This window comes from Sciurus vulgaris (assembly GCF_902686455.1).
Source record: "Sciurus vulgaris genome assembly, chromosome: 6".
Lineage (NCBI taxonomy): Eukaryota > Metazoa > Chordata > Mammalia > Rodentia > Sciuridae > Sciurus > Sciurus vulgaris.
Window position 1 is genome coordinate 124773858 of NC_136466.1, and position 23949 is coordinate 124797806.

At 38.2% G+C, this 23949-nt stretch overlaps 1 protein-coding gene across 2 annotated transcripts; it reads right to left on the reverse strand.

Annotated features, from left to right (window-relative positions):
• Positions 1–19117: 19117 nt before the first annotated feature.
• GAPT (GRB2 binding adaptor protein, transmembrane) lies at positions 19118–22951 on the reverse strand. 2 transcript variants are annotated; one of them, XM_079143409.1, is made up of 2 exons: positions 22901–22951; positions 19118–20907 (listed from the first exon to the last, which is right to left on the reverse strand). In XM_079143409.1, the coding sequence occupies exon 2, from the start codon at positions 20897–20899 to the stop codon at positions 20033–20035; it is 867 nt and encodes a 288-aa protein (XP_078999535.1). In that variant the 5' UTR covers positions 20900–20907; positions 22901–22951; the 3' UTR covers positions 19118–20032. The 2 variants fall into 2 exon arrangements, with proteins under 2 accessions (XP_078999535.1, XP_078999536.1); XM_079143410.1 differs by having other exon boundaries at positions 19118–20678; positions 22901–22945.
• Positions 22952–23949: the final 998 nt, after the last annotated feature.

Consider the following 23949-nt stretch of genomic DNA (forward strand, 5'->3'; position numbering starts at 1 on the left):
TGTAATCCTAGCTAAATGAGCATTTAAAAATATATTATGTGGGGTTGGGGCTGTAGCTCAGGGGTAGAGTGCTTTTTTAGCGTGTGTGAGGCACTTAAATATGTATTCATGTGTGAATACATGATCCTTAGCACCACATAAAAATAAATTTTAAAAAAGCAGTCTTCCATTTACAACTATAGAAATTTTGTTAAATTAATATACATATCTTTATATTATGTGGGGGGCGGGGGGGAACAGAAGACAACAAAAGGACATTAACAATGTCTACACAATAAGTGAGGCCTGAAAAGAGGCAGTGAAATAAACACCAAAATGTGTTCACTTAAAGGAAACATACCTTGGGAAATGTAGCCAAACTCCTTCTCTATTGAAGCATGTCAATGCCTTGCAGATCTATTAACAATTAAAATCCTCGGGTGGTCTGAGAAGGTAATATTTTAATTTGGGATGTGGCACGATTACTTCAATCCCAACAAGTTATCAAAATAATATTATAGCTATTGGTATATGTCTAGCAGTACTCCTAAAAAGATATTAACATCAAGTATGAAGCAATTAAGAAATGAGTTAAACCCATAGTACTGAAGCAGTAGAACAGGTTTAAATGTAAGTAGAATAACAAATATGCTGAATTTGAGTATGTGTGCAAATTTTGTCTTTTTTAGGAAGTTCAAAGTACTTAAAGAAATCACCAACCACTGAAATAAAATATATATTGTTGGTGGGACTCCAAATTGGCACAACCACTCTGGAAAGCAGTATGGAAATCCCTCAAAAAACTAGGAATGGAACCACCATTTGACCCAGTTATCCCACTCCTCACCATATATTCAAAGGATTTAAAATCAGCATACCACAGTGACACAGCCACACTGATGTTTAGAGCAGCACAATTCAGAATAATTAAGCAATGGAGCCAATCTAGGTGCCCTTCAGCAGATGAATGGATAAAGAAAATGTAGTACATATACATAATGGAATGTTACTTGGTCATAAAGAAGAATGAAATTATGGCATTTGCCAGTAAATGGATGAAACTGGAGGCTATCATGCTAAGTTAAATAAGTCAATTCCCCCCAAAATCAAAGGTGGAATATTCTCTCTGATATGCGGAAGCAGGGCGAGGGAGGAGTGAAGGTTCACCCGATTGGACAGGGATAGTGGGTGGAAGAGAGGAGGAATGGGCGTGGGAAAGACAGAAGAAATTGGGCATAACTTATACATGTATTCATGTAACTCCACATCATATACAACCACGATATTGGGAAGTTATACTCCATGTATCTATGCTAGGTCAAAATGCATTCTGCTATCATGTGTAACTAAAAAGAACAAATTTTTAAAATTTTTTAAAAATTTTAAAAAGATCTAGAAAAATAAAAAGAAAGAAATTGTGGTATATATACACAATGGGATATTACTTAGCCTTAAAGAAAGTGACTTTATGACATTTGCCAGTAAATGGATGGATCTGGAGACTATCATGCTAAGTGAAATAAGCCAATCCCCCAAAACCAAAGGTCGAATGTTTTCACTGATATGTGGAATCTAAACCACAATAAAGCAGGAGGAGGGGAAAAAGAGAAGTTCAGTAGATTAGTCAAAGAACATTGAAGGGAAGAGAGGGGGAATAGGAAAAACAGTAGAATGAGTCTGACATAATTTTCCTATGTACATATATATGAAAATACCTAAGTAAATCCCACTGTGAAGTACACCCACAAGACTGGGATCCTAATTAGAATCAGATATATTCCATGCTTGTATAATTTTATCAAAATGGATTCTTCTCTGTCATGTAAAACTAAAAAGAACCAATAAAAATTAAGAAAATTTAATTATTTTGTGTTATTTATATTTGCATATTTGTGAAACTTTCTTTTCAAAGTTTCATTTGTTTAAAATAAAAATAGAAAAATTAAAGAACTGGGGCTTCAAGCCCTGGTTCATTCCCTAGTACTGGGCAGGGCAGGGGATGGTGGTGGCAGGGTCCAGGGAATAAGGAAAGGAAGAATGTACGGATTTTGGCAGGGCATGAGAATTAGGTCTTTTTCCAGGTTGGCAGTATGGAAAAGATAACTTTAAGACGTGGCATTTTATCATATCAAAATGCCTTCTGTAAATTTGCCCTTACAAGATAATATCACAGCTTTAGAAGTATCCATTTATATACAGATATGAAAGACACATATGTTCATTGTACTACTATTTATAAGAGCAAAAAGTCAGAAAACAACAACAAATTTTCATTTGTTAAATGTGTATGTTTTAAAAATGACCATTACATTTAATGCACATAGTCCTGGGTATTCCTCTACATTATGTGTTCCCCTCAGACATTAAAGAATGGGTCAATGCTCCCCAAAGAAATAATGCTCACACCATATACCACAATGTACCATCTTGGAGCTCCAGAGATTTCTTTTTATTATCCGCATGAAATTGAAAATTAAATATCATAGTCCATTAAATTGTGTAAGAGGTCATAGGGGCATTTGTACTGTGGGAGTATAAACTCTCCCCATTTTTATTAAAAGAGAGCTTCATCCTCCACTGACGTAATCCACCCACGAATGCGTGAGTCAGGCCCCTGAGCTCGCTGCTTTTGTCGATGTCAAGAAGTCAGAGTGGGAAGTACACAATGACCAGGAGGGAAAACCTTACATCTCCTGGTACCTTTTGAATTTTGAACCATGCAAATACATAACCAACCAAATTTTAAAATTGTACCTATTAAAACTGAGACCTTTTGGTTGCTTGATGTCTTAAATCATATAACTCTTCCTGTGTTATGTATTGTTAGCATTTTAAGTGAATGACGTAATCTAGCCAATAGGCCACTGGCCTTGAAAAAAGGTATGGAACAGTCTAAACAGATATTTGGGTGAAGATCATTCCAGGGAGAAGAAATAGCAGGAGAAAAGATATGGAAGACACTATTCTTGGACTTATGACATCATCTTTAGAGGTGAGATTATAGTGATGTTCTTACTACTTCTTAAATATGCCTATTAAAAACCAACACTGGGGCTGGGGTTGTGGCTTAGTGGTAGAATGCTCACCTAGCAAGTGTGAGGCCCTAGATTCCATCCTCAGCACCACATGAAAATAAAATAAAGGCATTTAAAAAAAAAAGAGTCAACATCATACAAAGTGCCCCCCATATATGGAACACTTCTATAATGTTGTAGAGCAATTGTAAGGATAAGAAATTTGCTTTATATTCTGTTTTAGTTAGCTTTTTCAATGCTGCAGCTAAGAGACTCAGGTCTCTTAGTCAAGAACAATTGTAGAGGAGGAAAAGTTTAGTTGGGGATTCACAGTTTCAAAGGTCTCAATCCATAGATGACCAACTCCTTTCCTCAGGTCCCAAGGTGAGGCTGAACATCATGGCAGAAGAGTGTGGCAGAGGGAAGCAGATCACATGATGATCAGAGAGCAGAAAGAGAGAGATCTCCACTTGCCAAAAAAATATATATGCCAAAGCCATGTTCCCAGTGCCCCATCTCCTCCAGCCATACCTCTCCTGCCTTTAATTACCACTCAATTAATCCCATCAGGTGATTAATTCATTGATTGAGTTAAGACTCTCATAGCCCAATAATTTCTCTTCTAAACCTTCCTGCTTTGTCTCACACATGAGTTCTTGAAAGCACCTCACATCCAAACCTTAGCATATTCCAAGTTCTTTCATCACCTAATTTTTCAACTTTCAGTCCAGTGATACCAATTACCATTCAAAATATACCCTAAAGAGTGTTCTATCGCTGTGTATCACTAGTGTGCTATGCTTTTAAAACTCAGTGCTATCGCAAGGAAATGGAGATGTAAACAGCAAAAGCATGAAATATTTTTACTGTTTTTACCCTAACTTCATTTTTCTCTCCTTAATTTTTGAATAGCCACAAATGCTATTATTTATTGTTCAAAACACAATCCTTCATAAATTTTATTTGTGAAAACTCAGACTTTTTTTTTTTTGCTATATGGCTTCTCTTTGTTATCTAGGTAGGCTTTCCAGTTGTTATTGTTCTATAATCTTTAGCCATATAATCTTCCCTTGAAACAGATGCATCTTATTTTCTAATATGTACCATAGATCATATTTAATCAACCTGAATAGCTAATTATTAGATTTAGCTATATGGCATTCCATTGGGTTAGAAAAATATATCTTATTTCTATTTAACCTTTTAATGGTGGGAGTAATGCAAATATAATGACCCAAGTCATTAAAAAGAGAGCATAAATTGGACACAGTGATACACACTTAGATCCCAGCAACTTGGAAGGCTGAGGAGGGAGGATCATAAATGTGAGGTGCATTGGCAAGTTCAAGACCAGCCTCAGCAACTTTGTGAAATCCTGTCTCAAAATAAAAAGAAAGAAAGAAAGAAAGAAAGAAAGAAAGAAAGAAAGAAAGAAAGAAAGAAAGAAAGAAAGAAAGAAAGAAAGGACGGACTGGGGAGATAGATTATTGATAAGAAAAAAAGCGTCAATTTATAAAACAAAAGAATATATTATTTATTTTATTTTTATTGATAAAGAAGAGATTGGAAATGGAAAAGATTATTTTGTAAATAATTATTATTAGCCCTCTCTGCTTGGTTTATTTAAAGGGTTGTCTACTCCTTAACCTATGTCTCTTCTATTTATTCAAACTTTCTTTCATTTATTTCCAGTACATAGAACCATTCCCCGTCCCCATGAGTAGATATAAACATGTAGGTAGGTCAAGATGAAAATCAAAACAAATATACAAATGTCCCTCCTGTTGCTCTTTGCTGGTGGAAACCTGGGAAGAGAAAGGAAGGACGGGTGATTTTTAAGACAGGGATCGTGGTCACTGGGTACTGACTTGTCTCTTCACTCCACAGTCATTTTTCTGAATTCTTCTCCCTGCCACGGAGATGGGAACCTGCAAATTATATTTCTCAGACTCCCTTGCCAGTTGGCTTTTTGTCTGATTAAACCGTGGGGTGAAGTAAGAAGCCACTAGTTCTGCTCTCCGTTGCCGCCTCCCCTGGTGATGGCAGCACTGGCACGATGCGGTGTCTGCCCAGCTGCTTCCTGGTTCCTGTTCACACAACTCCACTCCACCAGCTCAGTCTCAGGGCGGCGGTAACCTCAGGCAGTTCCATTTCACCTCACTCACACTGCTGAGCAGAGGGAATGGATTGCTCAAGTCAGAATCCTGAGTAGACTTAGTCTTTGTTTCAGGGTTCCGCAACACCGTTAGAACCAATTCCATTATTAAAGTCCCTCCATTCAAATGTCTATTTATATACTCACATGCACATTTCCTATAAAATATGAAGAAAACATGATCATTTGTGTTTATTTTACCAGCTTCCCACCTCTTGAAAGGTCTCTCTCCCACTTTTTCTACAGACATCAAAACTGTCTCTAACTGTGGTAGCCCAGAACTTAGTGTAATGCTCCTTATTTTCTCACAGTAACTGGATGTGTTGCCATAGTGCCCATATTCAGATTTTCTCTCATATCAAAACCTATCTATCTAGTATCTAATAGTCCCAGGAACGCATAGCATATAATACATATACTTTAATTCGAAAAAATGTATTTGCAGGATCTTTCAAGGTAATAAAATCATACATTGTCCCCCAAACTCAGTTGAATCTGAATTTCTTTCTGAAGACACATTTTGCCTTCTCAGGCAGAATTAGGCTTCCTCAGCTTTGCTCTCATAGCTATAAATCTGTATTTCTACTAAGGATAGCACTTATTACAGCATCAGTAGACTCCAGTCTGCTCAAGAGCAGAGACATGCCTTATCATATCCTTATCTTCTGCTTGATATTGTGCAGAAAACTTGTGAGAATAGTAAGACATGCTGTCAACTGAGCAGACATGTTGGTGTAAGCCAGGCATTATAAAGGACAATCAGGAACCCAGAAGTAGGAATGTAGAAACAGTCTGAAGATATTTGTCTAATTCTCTCAATAACATCTTTCTGTCCAAAATGTCTGAATTTGCAGGCAGTTGCATGGAATCCTCCCTCTGAACCTAGTCCAGATCCTCCAGAATCCCTGCATTAAGTTATCACTTGTCTTGGAAGAAAGCACATAAGTGCTTCCCCAAATGTGTGGTAACTCTGGTCCAAACCACTGACACTTAGCACAAACATTAACTCTTAGAAACAGTAATAGTGGATAATGTCTTAAGGCAGATCATATAAGAATATGTACATTTAAACAAAGACATTCAGAGATTCCTAGCAGCAGGGGGGACTGTAATGGTGTGAGTTTCAGGCTCTGTGATAGGTAGGAGAGATGAATAAGTGGGGTTTTTTACTTTCTTTATTGGTTTATACTCAGGCAACAGCCTCTTCTGTCAGCCTTACCCATAGGCAAGTGCACACACTCGTGCTAGCCAGTTGGCATAGGGGAAAGTAACTCCAGGGCTTATCACTAGTCTTGGTAATTGAAAAGAGTTCATATTCTATCACTGGGTCCTTGCCCATATGAGTTTATTGTGGCATCTGTCACAAGATTTCCTTGAAGTATTCAATAATGGTCCAGGGCGGGCAGCTTATGAAAAGTAGCCACTAAGAAGAGAAGCAGAGGTGGGGGACAAGAGAAGAATAGGGGAACTTTGGATGGTGTAGAGGAAATGGGGCAGGAGGGGGTGGGAGAAGGAAGATAGATTGAGACAGACGGTATTCCCCTATGTATATGTATGATTACACCAATGGTGTGACTCTACATTGTGTACAACCATAGAAATGAAAAGTTGTACCCCATTTGTGTACAATGAATCATAATGCAATCTGTAAAAATAAAAATAAAAAAAAAGAAGAGGGAGCAGGGCACACAAAAAACTGATGATTTTGGGGGGCACAAATGTAGACTGAACTGTGCATATTGCAAACACCCTTAGTATTAGAACACTTGAAATAATACATGCTTAGTTTCATAAGATGAGAACTCATGGTTGTAAAAAAAATCAGACCCAATGTTGAGCCAGTGACCTAACTGCTAGAATCAAAAGAAACTTCAGAAACAACAGAGAATGTGACTTTAAAAATACATATATAATATTTCCTTGACACATAATGACAATAGGAGTTTAGCTAAATTGTGTGTGTGCGCGCGCGCGTGCGTGCATGCGTGCGTGCATGCGTGCGTGCGTGCGTGTGTGTGTGATAGAATCCAACTGAGGCCCTCAGAGCTGTTGGAGAGACACACACCTTGTTCTATCTCCAGCTCAGCTTTCCTTAACTTTGCTCTTGGCTCAACATTCTTGCCCCTGATGTTTCTGGAAAGAAATTTGATCAAAAACATGCTGCTAAGGGATTCTTCACATGATGGGTAGCTATTTGAATTTTTAATTTTTTTTTCTTTATTGGAAAGTTTAAATAGTATAATCATGCTCATCAGAAGTTCTGAATTTTAGTTATAAGTGCATGATTGCAGAAAATTTCAAAAGGGATGGCTATATAATAAACAGTTTATTTTATTAAACAAAATATTTGAAAGCAAAAAGTCTTTGAAAAATACATCATAAAATGTAATCCTAAGTAGGTCATATAATTGAGACAATTGTAAGAGAAGATTAATCTTTTATATGTATCTCAGTTACTGAATAACTCTCATGGTTGGGACATTTTCATGCATTTTCTCATTCACTTTAAACAATTTTTAAATTTTATTTGTTCTTTTTAGATGTGCATGACAGTTGCGTGTATTTCGACATATTATACATACATGGAGTATAAGTTTTCTCAGCAGTCTTCCAGAATTCTTACTTCTCAACTGTGGACTTCCTGGGTCAGAAGGGCCACCTACCTAATGTTTATCAGAGTTGTGCTTCAACTAGAGGTCTATTGTATGTTAAAGTATTTAACTGTTCTACTCTATTGCATTGCCTAGAATTATTTAAATTAGAGATATTTCTGCCTGTATACAAAACAAATCTTTATGAAATTTTCTCAAAAAAATATTTTGTTTCCACTTATGTTTAAGAGCAATTTAAAAACCTTTCAAAGCAATTTAATATTTTGACCTTTCTTTTAAACAAAAAAGGTAACACAAATGATAATGTTCTATAATAATGGGTCTCTTTCATAGCAAGGCAGTCATTAATTGTTGTTTTCTTACCAGGTGAATTCTGCTTAAATAATTAACACATTAGAAATACACTTCAAGGAGCTAGCTCTGAATACCTGAATGAATCAAATTCAAGTTCTTCTATTATAAGCTTTCATCCTACCATGTTTCTTTTCTTCATAGCATTTATTTGTGTTTCTAATTAAGCACTTGTGTTTTTTTTTGTATTTTATCTAGACTGTAAAGTATTTTTTGTATGTTTAAATTTATTATTGAGTGCTCAGTCTCTATCATAATACCTAGTAGCTAATAGGCCCTCAATAAATATTAGCTGGTTGATTGGATGGCTAGACAAATGGAAAAATAGAAAAAAGAAAGAAAAGCAAAAAGAGATAAACTATTTTGGATTGCTAGTATTGAAGAAAGTTTTCAAAATGACCCAGAATTTAATCTGGGCTTTGAAAAGGAGTCAAAAGTAAGGTCTCAGTCTACATGTTGAAAACATACAATCTTTATTACAGCTTTTATTTTTCTCCACCAAGTGCAGCCAAGAAGATACGGCCTAAATAAACTCTACAGTTTCTTTTTCAACACATGTGGGAGAAAATGATATGGATATATTAAGTAATGCAGTCAAGTAAAAGAGGAAATGAAAATCATTCTTAAGTGAACAAAATCCCGCTTCCAGTTTCCTGTAGTACCAGCTATACTTGAAAATGTATAGTTTTGAATGCATTGAAGAGTCCATGTGCTTGCATTGTAAGACATTACTTTTAGTAAAAAGCAAAACTGAAGCCATATGCGCCCATTCTGCATCCCTACTTAAGGCATTAGAAATCCAAGCACCAAGCACTACGTCTTGGTGCAGAGTTAAGGGACACATTTGTTTCCTGATTCTTGGGACTTAAGGTCTGAAAAGACAACAACTGGAGCAGCTGTTTCTCTTGCTCAGTCTACAATGCTCACTCCCACTGCCCTGCTGTTGGTCTACTTCACAGCTGTGTCCCCTGCCTCGCCCTAGTAGAGAGCTGAGTTTCCCACTTTTGACAGAACTTTCCCTCATGATTCTACCTAGGAGGATATGTGACCCTATCAAAGCCTTCTCCATTTGTGCATTTCTTCATTCCTTTTTGTGAGTTTTCTCAGCTTTTCTTCTTCTGATTTGAAATGACATAAGTTTTCTTTCCTGGAGGCTTTGCAATATTCTGGAGCAAAAAAGACCAGACTCTCTCCATGCACCTGGAGGGTAATTGCTTTGTCACCAGTCCTTTCAGGTATGCTCCCCAGCCTTCTTACTGCGATGCTCTTGTCCCACACAGAGTGCTTCTCTATTGTTAGCTGTGTTTTTTTTTTTCCCCTCTTATCAGATAATTGAGTTAAAAGTGTATATAGTCTAGACAAATTCTGCCAGATGAGACAAGACGACAAAAGAGTATATTTTAGGAAATAATGACCAGAAGAGGACATAGTGTCCACCACTCCACTCCTGATTGATTGACTTCATTACTGAGCTGTAGCCACACAAGAGCCACATGCATTAAGAAACTATTTGCTCTCTTAGGATCAGCTTTGCTCCCCTTTGGAAAACCCAGATTCGTTTCTAGATGCAGACAGAGGAATATGCCCAAATTTTAAAATGTCATTCAGAAAACAAAACAAAACAAAACACACAAAAGGGGGGGCGGTTGGGGAGAAAGACCTGGGTTTGAAAGGAAAACAAAAACAAACAAGAAAACACCCTCTGTATTTATAAAATCAATAGAAAGGCAGCAAGAGTAGTTGAAAATCACCTGGAAGCTGGGAGCCCTGGATTCTGGTCCTAATTAGTCTTAATTTCCTGACAGACTTCAGGGACACCACATAAATTTTCTGATGCTCATTGTTCTCATTTTCAAAATGAGGAAATTCATCTAGAAGATTTCCAAGTTATTTTCTGGATCTGAAATTCCATAATGCTTATGATCGTCTGCTGATAAAATATCCTGAGCAAGTTACTTCCATCAGGGTGACTGGCTCAAATATTGCCTTTTAAATTTTTTGTGGGGGTGGGTTACACATAACTTTAGAATTCATTTTGACATAATTATGAAAGCATAGAATGTAATTTGCTCAAATTCAGTCCCCAGTACTTCCCCTTTTTCTCCTCTCCTCTGTCCCCTGTGCCCTTTGCTCTACTCTTCTGATCTTTCTGTTACTTATAGTTTTATTTTTAAATCAGTGTCTTATGAACCTTTATGATAGTGAGATTTACTGTGGTAGATCCATATATGTATATAGGAAAGGTAGGTCAGATTATTTCCACTGTTTCCCCTTATCCCATCCCTTGATCTTCTCCCTCAATCCCCTTCTCCTACTCCACTGAACTTTCTTATATTTTGACAGAATTCCTCCCTCCCTTTCTTTTCTTTTTTCCACCTTATTTTGAACTAACTTCTGCATATCAGAGAAAATATTCCACCTTTGACTTTCTGGGTCTGGCTTATTCCTCTTAGCTTGATAGTCTCCAGTTCCATTCCTTTACTGTCAAATGTCAAAATTTTATTCTTCTTTATGGCTGAGTAATATTCCATAATATTCCATTGTGTATATTACCACATTTTAAAAATCCATTCATCTGTTGAAGGGCACTTAGGTTGGTTTCTAGGAGAATTGTGCTGTAACATCTGGAAAGAAATACGGTTTTTGAAAATTGTACTCTAAGATACTTGGACAAATTTTAACTTCCCTAAATCTCAATCATCTCATATGTAAAGAGGAAATTGTAACAATAACTACAAGACAGAGTTGTTGGGTGAATGAAGAAAGATAATTCACATAAAACCTCATTATGGTACTTGGTGTTCAGAAGTACTCCAATTTGAGGCAACTAACGTGAACCTCAGTCTTCTCAGAAAAGCCTAACATGTTTGTATTTATTTGATGAGTTTCAGATCTCCTAATATAATCTCTTTAAAAGTCATGTTAATAGATAACACCTGTTTACATGTATTTCTCCTCCTAAATTGTGGCTATCACAATTAGTATAGAGAGGAGCTGAGGAAATGAGCCTGAGGCACACTTTTACATTGCTGGAAAGTTGCAGATTGGTGTAGCCACTCTGGAAAGCAGTATGGAGATTCCTCAGAAAACTTGGAAAGGACCTACATTTTGATCTAGTTATCCCACTCCTCGGTTTATAACCAAAGGACTTAAAATTAGCATACTACAGTAATGCAGCCACATCAATGTTTACAGCAGCTCAATTCACAATAGCTAGATTGTGGAACCAACCTAGATGCCCTTCAACAGATGAATGGATAAAGAAACTGCGGTATATATACACAATGGACTATTATTCAGCCATAAAGAAGAATAATATAATGGCATTTGCAGATAAATGGATGGAATTGGAGAATATCATGCTAAATGAAATAAGCCAATCCCAAAATACCAAAGGCCGAATGTTTTCCCTGATAAGTGGATGATGATATATAATGGGGGTGGGAGAGTGGGGAGGGAGAGAAGAATGGAGGAACTTCAGATTACATAGAGGGAAATGAAAGGGAGGAGGGGGCGGGGTATGAAACATGGTGGAATGAGACAGACATCATTACCCGATGTACATGTATGATTACATGAGTGGTATGAATCTATATCGTGCACAACAATAAAAATGAAATGATGTACCCCATTTACATACAATGAATCAAAATGCAGTCTGTGAAAATAAAAAATAATAATAATAAAGAAGAAGAAAAAAGAATGACAACTCTTCAATACCTAAAGAAAGGAATTGTATCGCCACTAAGTCTAATAACCAAATAAACATTTTTATATTTCAATGAAAAAAAATGAGCCTGAGGCAATAGCTAACCTGTGCCCTCTACTGACCTTTAATCTTTTGCTTTTAAGAGGCTCAAGACTACTGTGGGGTTCACGTCAGACTCAGGAAGCCATTGTTTCTGTCACTAATAGGAATTTAGAATGCGTGTGGCAATCAATGATCCAACTTCTGTAATTTTTAGTCTTAACTATCCACTGAAGCCAATCTGTCCTTGAAAACCATGCCAGGCCACAGAGCTTTAGTTTCCATGGCGACAGTACAGGTCAATAACTGCAGTCACACCTTCATCAGCCATGATTGCATTTGGCAATGTACTTTCTTCTGTGCTTCCTTTTGTTCGAGCCTCTCTCATTTGCTTAATTCTCATCTCTGTTGGGAGAATCTCAGAATGCAAAAGTACAGAAGCCAAATTTAGATGAAAAACTGTGGAGGCTTTAACAAAATGCTGGAGAGCACTGTAAATCTTATAACTCACAGGCATGTGCTTTTGGGAATCAAGTCCTATATCCTTGGTGTCAGAATCTTGTTTTCCTTATTTTATTGCAGATTGGAAATTTTTCGCTTGCAATGAATGACTGTGGTTTTTGGAAAACATCAGCATTATTTCAGCCTCCAAGACCATATTCTGATATTACAGATACTGGATTTTTTAGGATAAAGTCTAAACTCTGCAACCTGTTATGCAAAACCCTATACCATCAGATCTTCACGCATAGGTATTGTCTTCCTCTTCTTCTCCCTTTTTATGCTGTATACCCAAGTGATGTTTGTTTTCCTTCCTGTTTGTGAAGTCACCCTATTGACAGGGCTCTCACCGCTGAACTGGATGACCATCCCACTAAACCCCACAGAGAAGCAGTAGTGGATTGGTGGAGCGGCAGGTCAGGTGGGCTCAAGTGCAGGTAGCAAGCGTGTGCCCCGGCTGTGAGGAGCCCACCTTGCCAGCCCGGGTCTGAGGCACTCCAAGTCAGGGCTGAGACAAACCAGGGCACACCAACCTGTCATCTCACAGTGCCCAGGCTGGTGAGCATGCGCACTCCAGACAGCGCTATGGCTCGGAACACCCCAGCATCCACAGTCCCCTGAACTCAACCTTCTGGGAAGCTGGAATTGCAGGTGAGTGGCAAGAAAACCTAAGCGGAGCAGACCTGAGTGAAAGTTCAGATGCAAGAGTTAACCAATAGCATTAGTCATTTTTCAGACCCTGATTAGCATAAATTTGGACCAATGGTGTTGACCCAAGTGCTATAAAAACCCCTAGACTAGCACACTCCGGCAGCAACCCCTATCCAGTTCCCTCTAGGGCTGTGAGAGTGATGTGTCTTTTCCTCTCAGATGAATAAATGCTACTCTTTTGCACTCACTCTTCCTTCTTCGTTCTTTAGATTCATGAGTCAAGAACCTGGACAGAAGTTGGCTGTGAGCTTCTGAGGTCTGGTGCAACGTTGGAGGGCATAGCCTGCCAGTAAGAGCTACAACACACCGCTTGATGGGAGTGGAGAAGAATTCGGCTTTTCCAGCCGCCACCCTTAGAGCTGATGCCTGCAGGCAACCCCTACCTTGATTAGCTGCTGACGCTTCAACAGGCTTTCTTGGCTAGAGAGGCTTGCAGTTTATGCAGATCCCACGTGCTATGGGAAGTGGAGAATCTAGAGTCATCTCAAACTCCAGCCTTGCTGTCCTCGGGACCCTCACATGCTAACCTCTTTATGGAATACCATTCCCTCGACATCTCCGTGGTTGTCTGCTAATTGACCTTCCGGTCTCAGTTTACATTCTGCAAGGGAAGTTTTCCCAACCCCACATCTGGCTTTGATCTTCCTTTATACCATGTGTTCCTGTCATACTATTATCAGGACACATTTTATTAGTTTCTGTATCAGAACTCCTCTGTAGATCACCATCTCTCTGACGACTGAGACAGGGTCTCTTTCTCTGACCTTCTCCACTGTTGAATTCCCTGAGTCCTCCCAGTACTTGATATGTCATAGGCACTTGATAAATATTTGCTTCCATGGCTAAAATTACTTTATTCTATTTGGTCATTAAAGTCATTTGCTATATTCATGATCTTGATGTTCTGCAGCCTCCTGTCTATCCCTTCTCAGGCATACCAGAAAATGCTTTTTATTCAAGAGATATTTCATTCAAGTTATATCTTCCTATCTTTCAGAAGAATATAAGTGAATATCTATTTACTCAAAGTGGACAAATTCTCTAAACCCTGGTGTGACTCTTTTCCACACAATTTATTCTGTTAAAAATCAGTTTTTAAGTCCAAATCAATATAACTATTCTAAGATTTAAAAATAGGCAGTAAACAAAAGTGTTGAAAAAGATAAAATAAGGGACACTACCAATCTCTGCTCTGCATCTGTAATTGTCAATCAAGTCCCCCAGCCAGTCGCCTAACTGCCTCTGGACTACTTTTTGCTACTGCATATACAGTCTTGTGTTTCAGAGCTCATCACTCAAAGGCAGGCAGGAGCAGAAGTTATATAGTTTTGCAAATGTAAAACCACTAGGCTTCAGGGACGGGGACCACAGGGATAAATCTTACTTGTTTGAACCAGGCACTGAGGTTGAAACCACAGTCTCTTAGTAGGTAGTATACTGATGTCATGATATTTTGAAGACAACGTATTGAAACCAGGATTTTTTGAGCTATCAGATTGTTAAATTATTAGCAACTAATTAGGCAATGGACACCTTCCCTTCATCTCTGAGTCTTACATCCCAACTATTTCCATCTATATTTCTGAATGACGCCCCAAACTGAACTGTCAATCTACTAGTTTGGCTAATGTTGAATTTCAAAAGGCCGAAGGACACCCCATAGAATTAAGCAGTAGGTGCTGAGCTAGCTATGTCATATGATTCAAAAGGACATTGAAGCAGGAGAGTCCAGATAAAAATATCCAGAGTATCTAGGAAAAATTGCAGGGAATGAGGGAACCACTATACTGATGGCGTACAAGAGAAAAGGATGCTTCAAACAAGTTTAAGAGGAGAAGAGGTCGCACAAGCACATGCCACAAGGTGATCTCATAAGGTTGGCACTAAAAAGTAGCTATTGGGCTACTAGCAGTCTGTAGACTGTACTTGTGTATTAGATTAGCAGTTTTGAAAGTAACTGCTCGACTGGGCACAGTGGCCCACATCTGTAATTCCAGTGGCTCAGGAGGCTGAGGCAGGAGGATTGCAAGTTCAAAGCCAGCCTCACAACTTCAGCAACTTAGCAAAGACCTAAACAACTCAGTGAGATCCTGTCTATGGCTCAGTGATTAAGTACCACTGGGTTCAATCCCTGCTGCGTAGTTAATTAATTAAACTGCTCACTGCTATGACAAAATCCCACAGAACAGGTGGTTAAAACAAGCATTTATTTCTCACAGTTCTGGAAGCTAAGCAGTTCCAGATCAAGCTGTTGGTAGATTTGGTTCTATGAAATAGCCCTCTTCCTGGCTTGCTGACTATCACTCATATTCTCATGTGGTGAAGGGGGTGGGGAGAAGAGAGAGAGAGAGAGCACATTTAAACTGTTCTCTTCTTATAAGAACACTAATTCCATCAGGAGGAGCCCACTCCCATGACCTCGTCTAATTATCCCTCATCAGGTGCCAGGACTTTGGAACACAGGGCTTCAGCATAACTATTTCAGGGAGAAACAAACATAACACAGTTCATAATAATGTGTGCACAGGCATCATCTTCTCCTTGATTTCTTTCTTTTATCCAAGGAGCGCAATACTCAACCTTCCCTTCTTCATTCCTGCTCTTGTTGTATCTGGCATTAACCAGGAGGTCCTAGAGTAAAGCTTTCAATGGGATAAGCACAATTTCATTTGCTGTGTAGATCAATAATAGTTTGGAAAGTGAGGCGTAAGGCAGACGGCAGTAGAATTTCAAGGTCAGGCTGAAAGTAAGGTCAAGAAGCCCTGTACTCTCTGTTGCGGGACATTGGCCACAGACTGTAACAGATACTGGCTGTAAGTCACAGGATGTGAGCATACGTACATTTCTGTGAGCATGTAGCAAACTCACACTCAAGAGATTTGATGCTGCTACCTCCTTTCCCCACCCCCAGCATGCTTCCTCTTCTAATTGTGGTGCATGTGGTTACTTGTACTAATAATATGAGACAACTACAAACTGTTATCCACAGGAGAGGTCAACAGTTTTTGTCATCTTTATCTGTAGTGGACAAATTTAACTTTCAAGTTTTTAAGGTTGAGAAATATTATCATAAACGATGTCAACAGGGAACAGAAAGTTGAAAGGCAGAGAAAGAGACAGAGGGGAGGAAGAGGAGAACTGGTGTGGGCGGGAACATGATAGACAAAGAGGGAATAAGAAAGAGGATGAGGAATGGAAGGAAGGTATGCATGGTTAAATGAGAATATTGAAAGACAATTTCCTCTATTTCCCTTGTTATGTCCCCACTGCTAGTGATTTAAGAATCGAGAGGTTTTCATTTGATAAAAAACTTACAATTAATTTTAAAAGTAAGTCAAAGTTAAAAACTAGGCAAAGGATCACTGAGTACTTCTTTTACACAGGTTGTACCATCTCTTCCAGTCAAAGAGAATACCCAAAGATAAACCAAGAATCCTATTTTTAAACAAAATTATGGGAGGTCAGATATCTGGACGGAGCTCCTGCACTAGGCCCCAGTAACCCAGCAAACCAAAAAAAAAAAAAAAAAAAAAAAAAAAAAAAAAAAAAAAAAATGGAGTCACTCATGCTAAAGTTCCACATCACAAACCTGAAACTAAGAATTTCACCTGGGTGGGCTTCTGAGACATCAGGAGAGGCATGATAACCAAATCCCCAAAGAGGCAGGTATTGGCCAGCATGAGGAGAAAGCCCCCTCTGCTTTAACCCTTCCATGGAAAGTAACCTGAAGAATTCTGGTGTGAACCAATCCTTTTCCTATTGTGGTTCTTCCTCGTTACTTCATGAAAACTGAGTGCTGTGCCACGCCTATGGAAGTGCTTATCTAAATCTCTAGATGGGATGTTCCAGAATAATTAATGGAAAACAAAAATCAATTAAATCCGTTTGTTGAAAATTTGTCATTAGACATTTTGGATAATTAACTATGATGGATAAGTGTCAGTAAGTCATATATTTCACAGTTTCAACCATTATACTTAGGAATTAGAGGAATTTACCTACTTCTTCGGGGCACTCTTTCTTAACCTTTGTAGCTAGATTCTGCTTGTTAATTTAGTCTCAAAAATGTTGCAACTTGGGAGTGACTTCTGGGTTCCTTTTCTTCTTCCTTGTTTAATGACCTGCTCTGGGCTCCCTGTGATTCTCCCCAAGTGACCACTCCACTTCTTTTCCTGCAAATGCCACCTCAATACTTAAGGCTCTTAAACTTACATCTCCAGCTTGACTTCTCCTCCAATTCCACATGTGTATTTACAAGTGCAAACCACATATTTCCACTTGAGTTTCAGGACGTATTTCAAAACATATCAAAATAACATACCTCCAAACTGATTTTTGCCCCTATAGCAAATATTGCAAGTTTGTTGAGTCAAATTTTACTTACAACTCCTTTTCCCTTTCTTCCTTCTATCAGGTTAGCTATTAAAGGTCAAATACGATTTTCTTATCACTCCTTCACCTGGTGGTATCTGTGCCACATGATTCTAGAGAATAAGATTATAAATAGACATTGCTTTGTGCGACTTCCAAACCTGTTTCCCCTTTAAATCTGTCCTGTCTCAGTAAAGTACTTTATAATTGCCCCTGTTGACTATAGCCAGAAAAAAAGGTGGCTGTTCTAGATTCATCCCTTTACCACAATTCCCAGTCTTACCCCTCCTCCATAAACACACTGAGTCCATCAGAAGGCCCTGTGCCTTTTCCTCTGAAGAACAGGTCAGGCGGTACTATTAATGTCTTTCTTGGCTCTGCAGCTACTCCTGTCTAAGTTAAATCTAAAAACTGCTTAACAATCCCACCCGCTTTCATTTTTTCTGTGAAGTTCTTTTTCAGCTCAGTAACTCTTTAAAAAATTCAAATACTATCATGTCTTTCCTCTGCTTAAAGCCCATTAGGACTCCAGTTGCCCATATTATAGAGTTAAGCCCCATACCAAGACACCTATGACAATGTCCATGTCACATGCTGAGACCTATTGAAAGTTGCGTGGTCTGCTGTTCCTTCCTTTAACCCATCAGATGTCGCTTCAACCCTCCCTCAGGGAGCTGCAGTCACAGTGGCTTTCTGTAAGTTCCCAGAGCACCAGCAAATCTTCCACACCCCAAGTTCTCTGTACACTGCTCCCATTCTTACCCTCCATGCACCGTGTGGAGATGGACAGCTCCGTTACACCCTCAAGTCTCTCCTTACGTGTGTCCTAACAGGCCTCTTGACCACCTGATTAAAACCGAAATCCATTGCTCTCTAAAACAGAATGCCTTTTTCATTTAAAGCACCCACTATCATTCTCGTTTGTATCATTCAAGGTTGACTTGGAGAAAGAGAAAGCTAAGCAGTTTCTTTTAACAGAATTTAGAGAGTGAGCTCAACAGGAACTGGATGAGTGAAATAAACAAAAGGTACCACAGAGTTAGCACATGCAGGGAGAAGTTATGACCACCCTCGAGACTGGGGATTTTATGAATAGACAGAGAGTGTCACTTGTCTCCTGCTGGTACCTCTGGAGCCTGGAGGAGGCCTGAGAGCTGGTTCTCAAGCTTGAAGGCAGGGTGCTGCCCAGCTGGTGCTGGCACCTCCAGTAGGGTCCATTGAAGTTGGTTCTGGAATATTAGAAGAAACTAGAAATTCCAAGCAACTAGTGATGCTGGTATAATGGCAAGGAGGGTGACAAGGGGGACTAGAAGTCCAAGTTCCTCTTGCTTCCTTTTGCTTTCAAATCTTTCTTGTCACACTCCCTCCATCAGCAGAGCCTAACATGCATCCACCTGGCAAAAAATAAATGAGGTTTGCAAAGTCCCAGGTCAAGTAATTCAGGGAAGCATATGAAAGCCTTGATTTAGAAACAAAATATCATAGCATCATAATGAACTTAGTTATTTGTTCATTGCCTTTTCTTTCCTACTAGACAGAACGTGTTCAAGACTCACTCTTTTTACCACTGTATCCACCCCTCCTCCCCATCCTCATGTGCATAGTACAATAACAAGGAGATAGAAGATATTCAATAAATATTCCTTAGAGGGATGAATAATGAATGAATTTATTAGGTTCTTCTCAAACTACTTAACAAAAAAATACAATTCAATTCTTGTCAAGTGAACAAATAATTAGTGCCTCATATAATGGCAGTGGGGCTAAGATGAACATGAGGCAGTTACCCTCCATTGAGTGGGAATTTGAGATATTCACTTGTGACTGTAAGTAATAAAATACCATAGCAAACATTCATATGCATATTCATTTTTTAATGCCAAAAGAATAGAGCAGGCAGCAAAACCTATAGGATGTTAGAAAATAAAAAGGTAAATGTAGCTTTGAGATAACTCACAAGACTTGTGGAAGAGTTATAATCTGAGGCAGGACGGTGAGAGCCATGGAAGAAATGAGTTTGGCAGGTTTTGAGATGATTCTGATAGTTGCAAAGAAATTAGGGTTAAGTAGAAGATGTCATATGGAAAATTAAGTTGGAATCAACTATAAAAAAAATCACGATGCAGGAGTTGGAATGATGAGCATTGTGTCTTTTGTAAAGTGCAGCATTAAGAGGCTTTCAGTGAAGGAGTAATGTGGCCAACGGGAGTGGTTTCTGGAGATAAATCTGGCAGCATCAAGGGCAATTGACTGAGTGGGTAGAGACAGGAAGACCCGTAAGGAGACCATGACAATAATCTTGAATCAGAAAAAGATGGTGGAAGTAGAAACAAAGAAAAGACATAATAAAGAAAAGACAGGTAATATTTAGAAGGAAAAATCAATATACATGGTAAAGATTTAATCCAAGAAGAAGGGAAGAGAGGATATTTAGGATGAATCTACACTCATGCACATAGGCAGAATCCATGGGGGTGGATGTAGAGAGACTACTGATTTCATGAGAAGAACTTAGTCAACAAGAACATCAGCACCATTGATGTCCCCATGCACATTTGTCTTCCAACAAAGAAACTCAGTATTTGAAAAGTTAATTAGAGTCAGGAAGGATGTAGATATCTTCATCTTGAGCTCCAGAGGCAGCAGGTTTCTGGAAGTTATAATAGTCACAGAAAGTCTCATTTCCATACACGTGCTCTCTGAAATTGGTCTGTTGAGTGTTTTCGTAGAGTACCTTGTCAGTTTCTTTGTTAGTCTTGGGAGGCCCCATTTCCACATTTTCATAGTTGGCCTGCATCCTAGTTCCCCTGACAGAAGATCTGTGGCTTTGGGTTTCAACTGAGATTTTAGGCTTTGAGCCAATAATGTGGGGACTCAAACAGAGTGTTTTTGCAAAGTCTTTTTTCCTGCTGTTTCTCCTCTGCAAAAACCTCGGTAAAGTAAATCTGGTGGTGTTATGGTGTTTCCAGTACCAAAAGCACCCAATCCCACCGACCACCAAGAGAACTAGAAGGGAAATGCCCAGAGGAATGGCCACGGAGGTGTTTCCACAGCTTTTCAACATTGCTGCACAGACAGTGCTGTTCAGTGGTTTGGAGTTGTCAGTAATAAACTCACAGGTACAGACAGATGTAATTCCTTGCAGCCTAATACCGTTCAAAAATGAGTTTGGAAGCTTTTCTAGGCATTTATTTTTCAGATCAGAGAAAACATTATCCGGCAAAGTCCTGAGGCACCTAGAGGTGAGATTGAGTAGACTTTGTTTTGAGAGGTGGCTTTCTTTGTATTGGATGCTGTTCACGTGGCAGCCATTAATGTACAATTGGACTGTATCAGGGGGGATTTTATTCCACTCCACTTTCTTTTCTATCAGTGAATCACAAAATGAAGCTGAAGTGAGTGGAAGATAACAGCAGAGTAGAAAACTCAAGAAGAGAAAGGTTGAATTATCTGCCATCCAGAAACCTGTTGTAAATTAAAAAATGCATTAATTGCATATTTAGTATGTATCATAATCAAAACTCTACCACATCTACCAATACACTACTGCCAACATATATCAAAGAATAGATAAACGGGAAGCATTCAACTAGGCTGAATGTTCTATTATGATTTATCAACAAAACATTATTAATATATATTTTCAGACTAAACATATTTATTAAACATAGAAATAGTTACATCCAATATTTCTTTTTTTTTTTTTTTTTTGCAGTGCTGGGGATCAAACCCAGGGCCTTGTGTTTCAAAGGCAAGCACTCTACCGACTGAGCTATCTCCTCAGCCCTACACCCAATATTTCTAACAGTATTTATCATCATCTACTGAATCTCATCAAATTAATAGTATTTTTTGAATCAGCCTGTAAATAATTTTATATCAATTATCTCATTTAATCCTACAACTGCCATTTGAAGTGGGTACTACTCTTATCCTCCTTTTGCAGATGATAACATAGATGATTAAAAATGTTAAACAATTTCATTAACAACTAAGTAGTGACTGAGTCATATTTCTCCCAAATATTACTCTTAACAAATATCTATAAAAGTTTATCAATTGTATTCATTCCTATATTTGTATAGCTTAGCTCAGGGGTTTTTTTGAGGGCTGAGAACCATATTTAATGATTTTACATTACCAGTAATAGCACTAATCACAGAAGAATTAATTTATTAAATATTTGTTAATAAATACAAAATCTGCTTATAATAACAAAAGTAATAATAAACAAAATAAAGAAAATCCAGCAGGTAGGGTCCTGCTTTCAGTGAGCACTCATGTATAGTAGTGAACTTTTATAAATTTGTTCCAGGTTAGAATATATCAGTGTGCAAATCTACCATTTGACATTTCATATAACCTAACTGAATATGAACATAATTAATATATAAAATTTATTTGATAAAATAGGGAGTCAGAAGCCCAGGTCTACATAACTTTCGATGTCCTCAAAACTCTGGGGAGTACATTGAGGTTGAGAACATATGGTCACCATGTAAGGTTTCCTCCTTTATGGGACCAGACATGAGGTTTGTGCTCAGGGTAAAAGTTTGCAAAATGTCTTTTACCATCAGGATCCCTTTTCATTTGCAAAACTGATGAGAACTGATCTTATGATATTTTGTGGTATAAATGATTATTTATTTAAGTAACTATTTGCCAGAATATTTGAGATAAATTTACAAAATAAATTTCAAATATTGGTTGAAATTAAAAAGCATTTAAAGAGGTACAGGTCTACAACAGAAATGGGGTCAGGGCTTGGGATAGCCAACTATTATTCCATTGGCAGCTGAAGATAAGGTAATAAATTGACCTCTTGAGTTCCAAAAGGAGATGTATTTTTATCATCTGTGCTGTTCTATGCAGAGCAGACATTCCAGTACATTCCTAATATCAACATTGTTTGTCTACAAGGTATTCATTGAAATAAACAACAAGAAGGTTTTTTACAGGAAAAGAAAAAAAGCATTTTTCCCTTTCCTCAAAATAACTTCATAGGGAAAAAATCCTGTGAGACACAAATCCAGATCTATAAGACAAACATGCTTTAAACAAGAGCCTTCAAATATAACTTAACAACTATATCCACTTAATTTTGTCCCATTTGAAGAAGACTTTTTCAACAGATTGACCTAATAATTACCCATTTGTCATAAAAGTCACAAATTGTTGACAAACTGGAATTTATAGAGCCAGATATTGCCCTTCTGTTGGGAAGCAAGGCACACACAGAAAAACACCCTAAGCCCAGACCTGTGAGCATCTATGCCTGTAAAGAAACATGAGCATCGCTCCCAGCAAGTAATCTGGTTTCCCCCCCATGACCACCAGACACATTTTTTTTTTCTAAAAACAGTGTTGGATAAGGTAAAAGGTCATCAATTAATTTAAAGTGAACTTGTTTCTCATCATTTTTCACTATCCCAAACACCTTTGATAAGTGCTTCCTTACCTCAGGATTGGTGTGCCAGGCTCTCTCTCATTCTTCGGACTGTGCTTCAAGTGTGTGCTTTTGGTTTAGAACTTGTTCCTCTTTTTCGCTTGGGTCAGTTACTTCTTCTTCATCTCCTCCTGTCAGATTATTTAATACTTGCAAAGTTTCCTGATTCTAGAGGAAGTTCATATCAGGTATGCCAGAATTAAGATAAACAGCACAAGTTTTTGAATAAGGAAATCTGGCTCTTCATCTTTAACAGGTAATCATTTTTCAAGTAGATCAGGAAAGGGTCCATAAAGCCTAATCAGTCTACTGTTTTTGAGCAATATTTGCAATGCTCAGTTTAGAATCAACTGACATTGTTTCTCTTGTATTTCATTTTTAAAAAGATTTTAAATGTAATACACGTCTTTTTTTTTGTTTCTTTATATGATTTCTAGAACATTCTTCATTTCAAATATGATATTCCAATGCCCACAACTTACACCTGTCTAATGAGTGTTCTAATTTTAGTTCAGGCAATACTAATATGCTTTTAAATTTATTAAAGGAGAAGTTTGCATAGTATACTCTGAGGCACACTGCTTCAGGATATGCTAGTGGGTCTCCCACTGAGTAGATTTGTGAAATATGACTTCCATGGATATTCACGGGCTCAACAGAACATGAAAGACCCTCAGCAGTCCTACAGGAAGCAAGCCAAGCCAAGTCAAGTAAAAGAACTGTTTAACTTTGCTGAATAACAGTAATCGGTATGTTCTTAACACTTAACAAGTGTTCTACCAAGTTTTCTAAACCTTTAGTGGAATATTCAGGAAATCCTGATAACAGCCCTATGGGAGAAGCACTGTTATTAGTCCTGTTTTGCAGGAAAATGGAAGCAAAGTGAGGTAAAATACTCATACTGAGTGTGGCCAGCAGCTTGCCTTTAGCACCTTTGTCCTGAACCTCTATGTTAGCTACCCTCATAGACTGAGTAATGTTTCCCACATAGAATCTTTATTTAATGGCACCATCCCTCAGAACCTGGCTCCCTGCAACACGAAAATGGGAAATGCTGAATT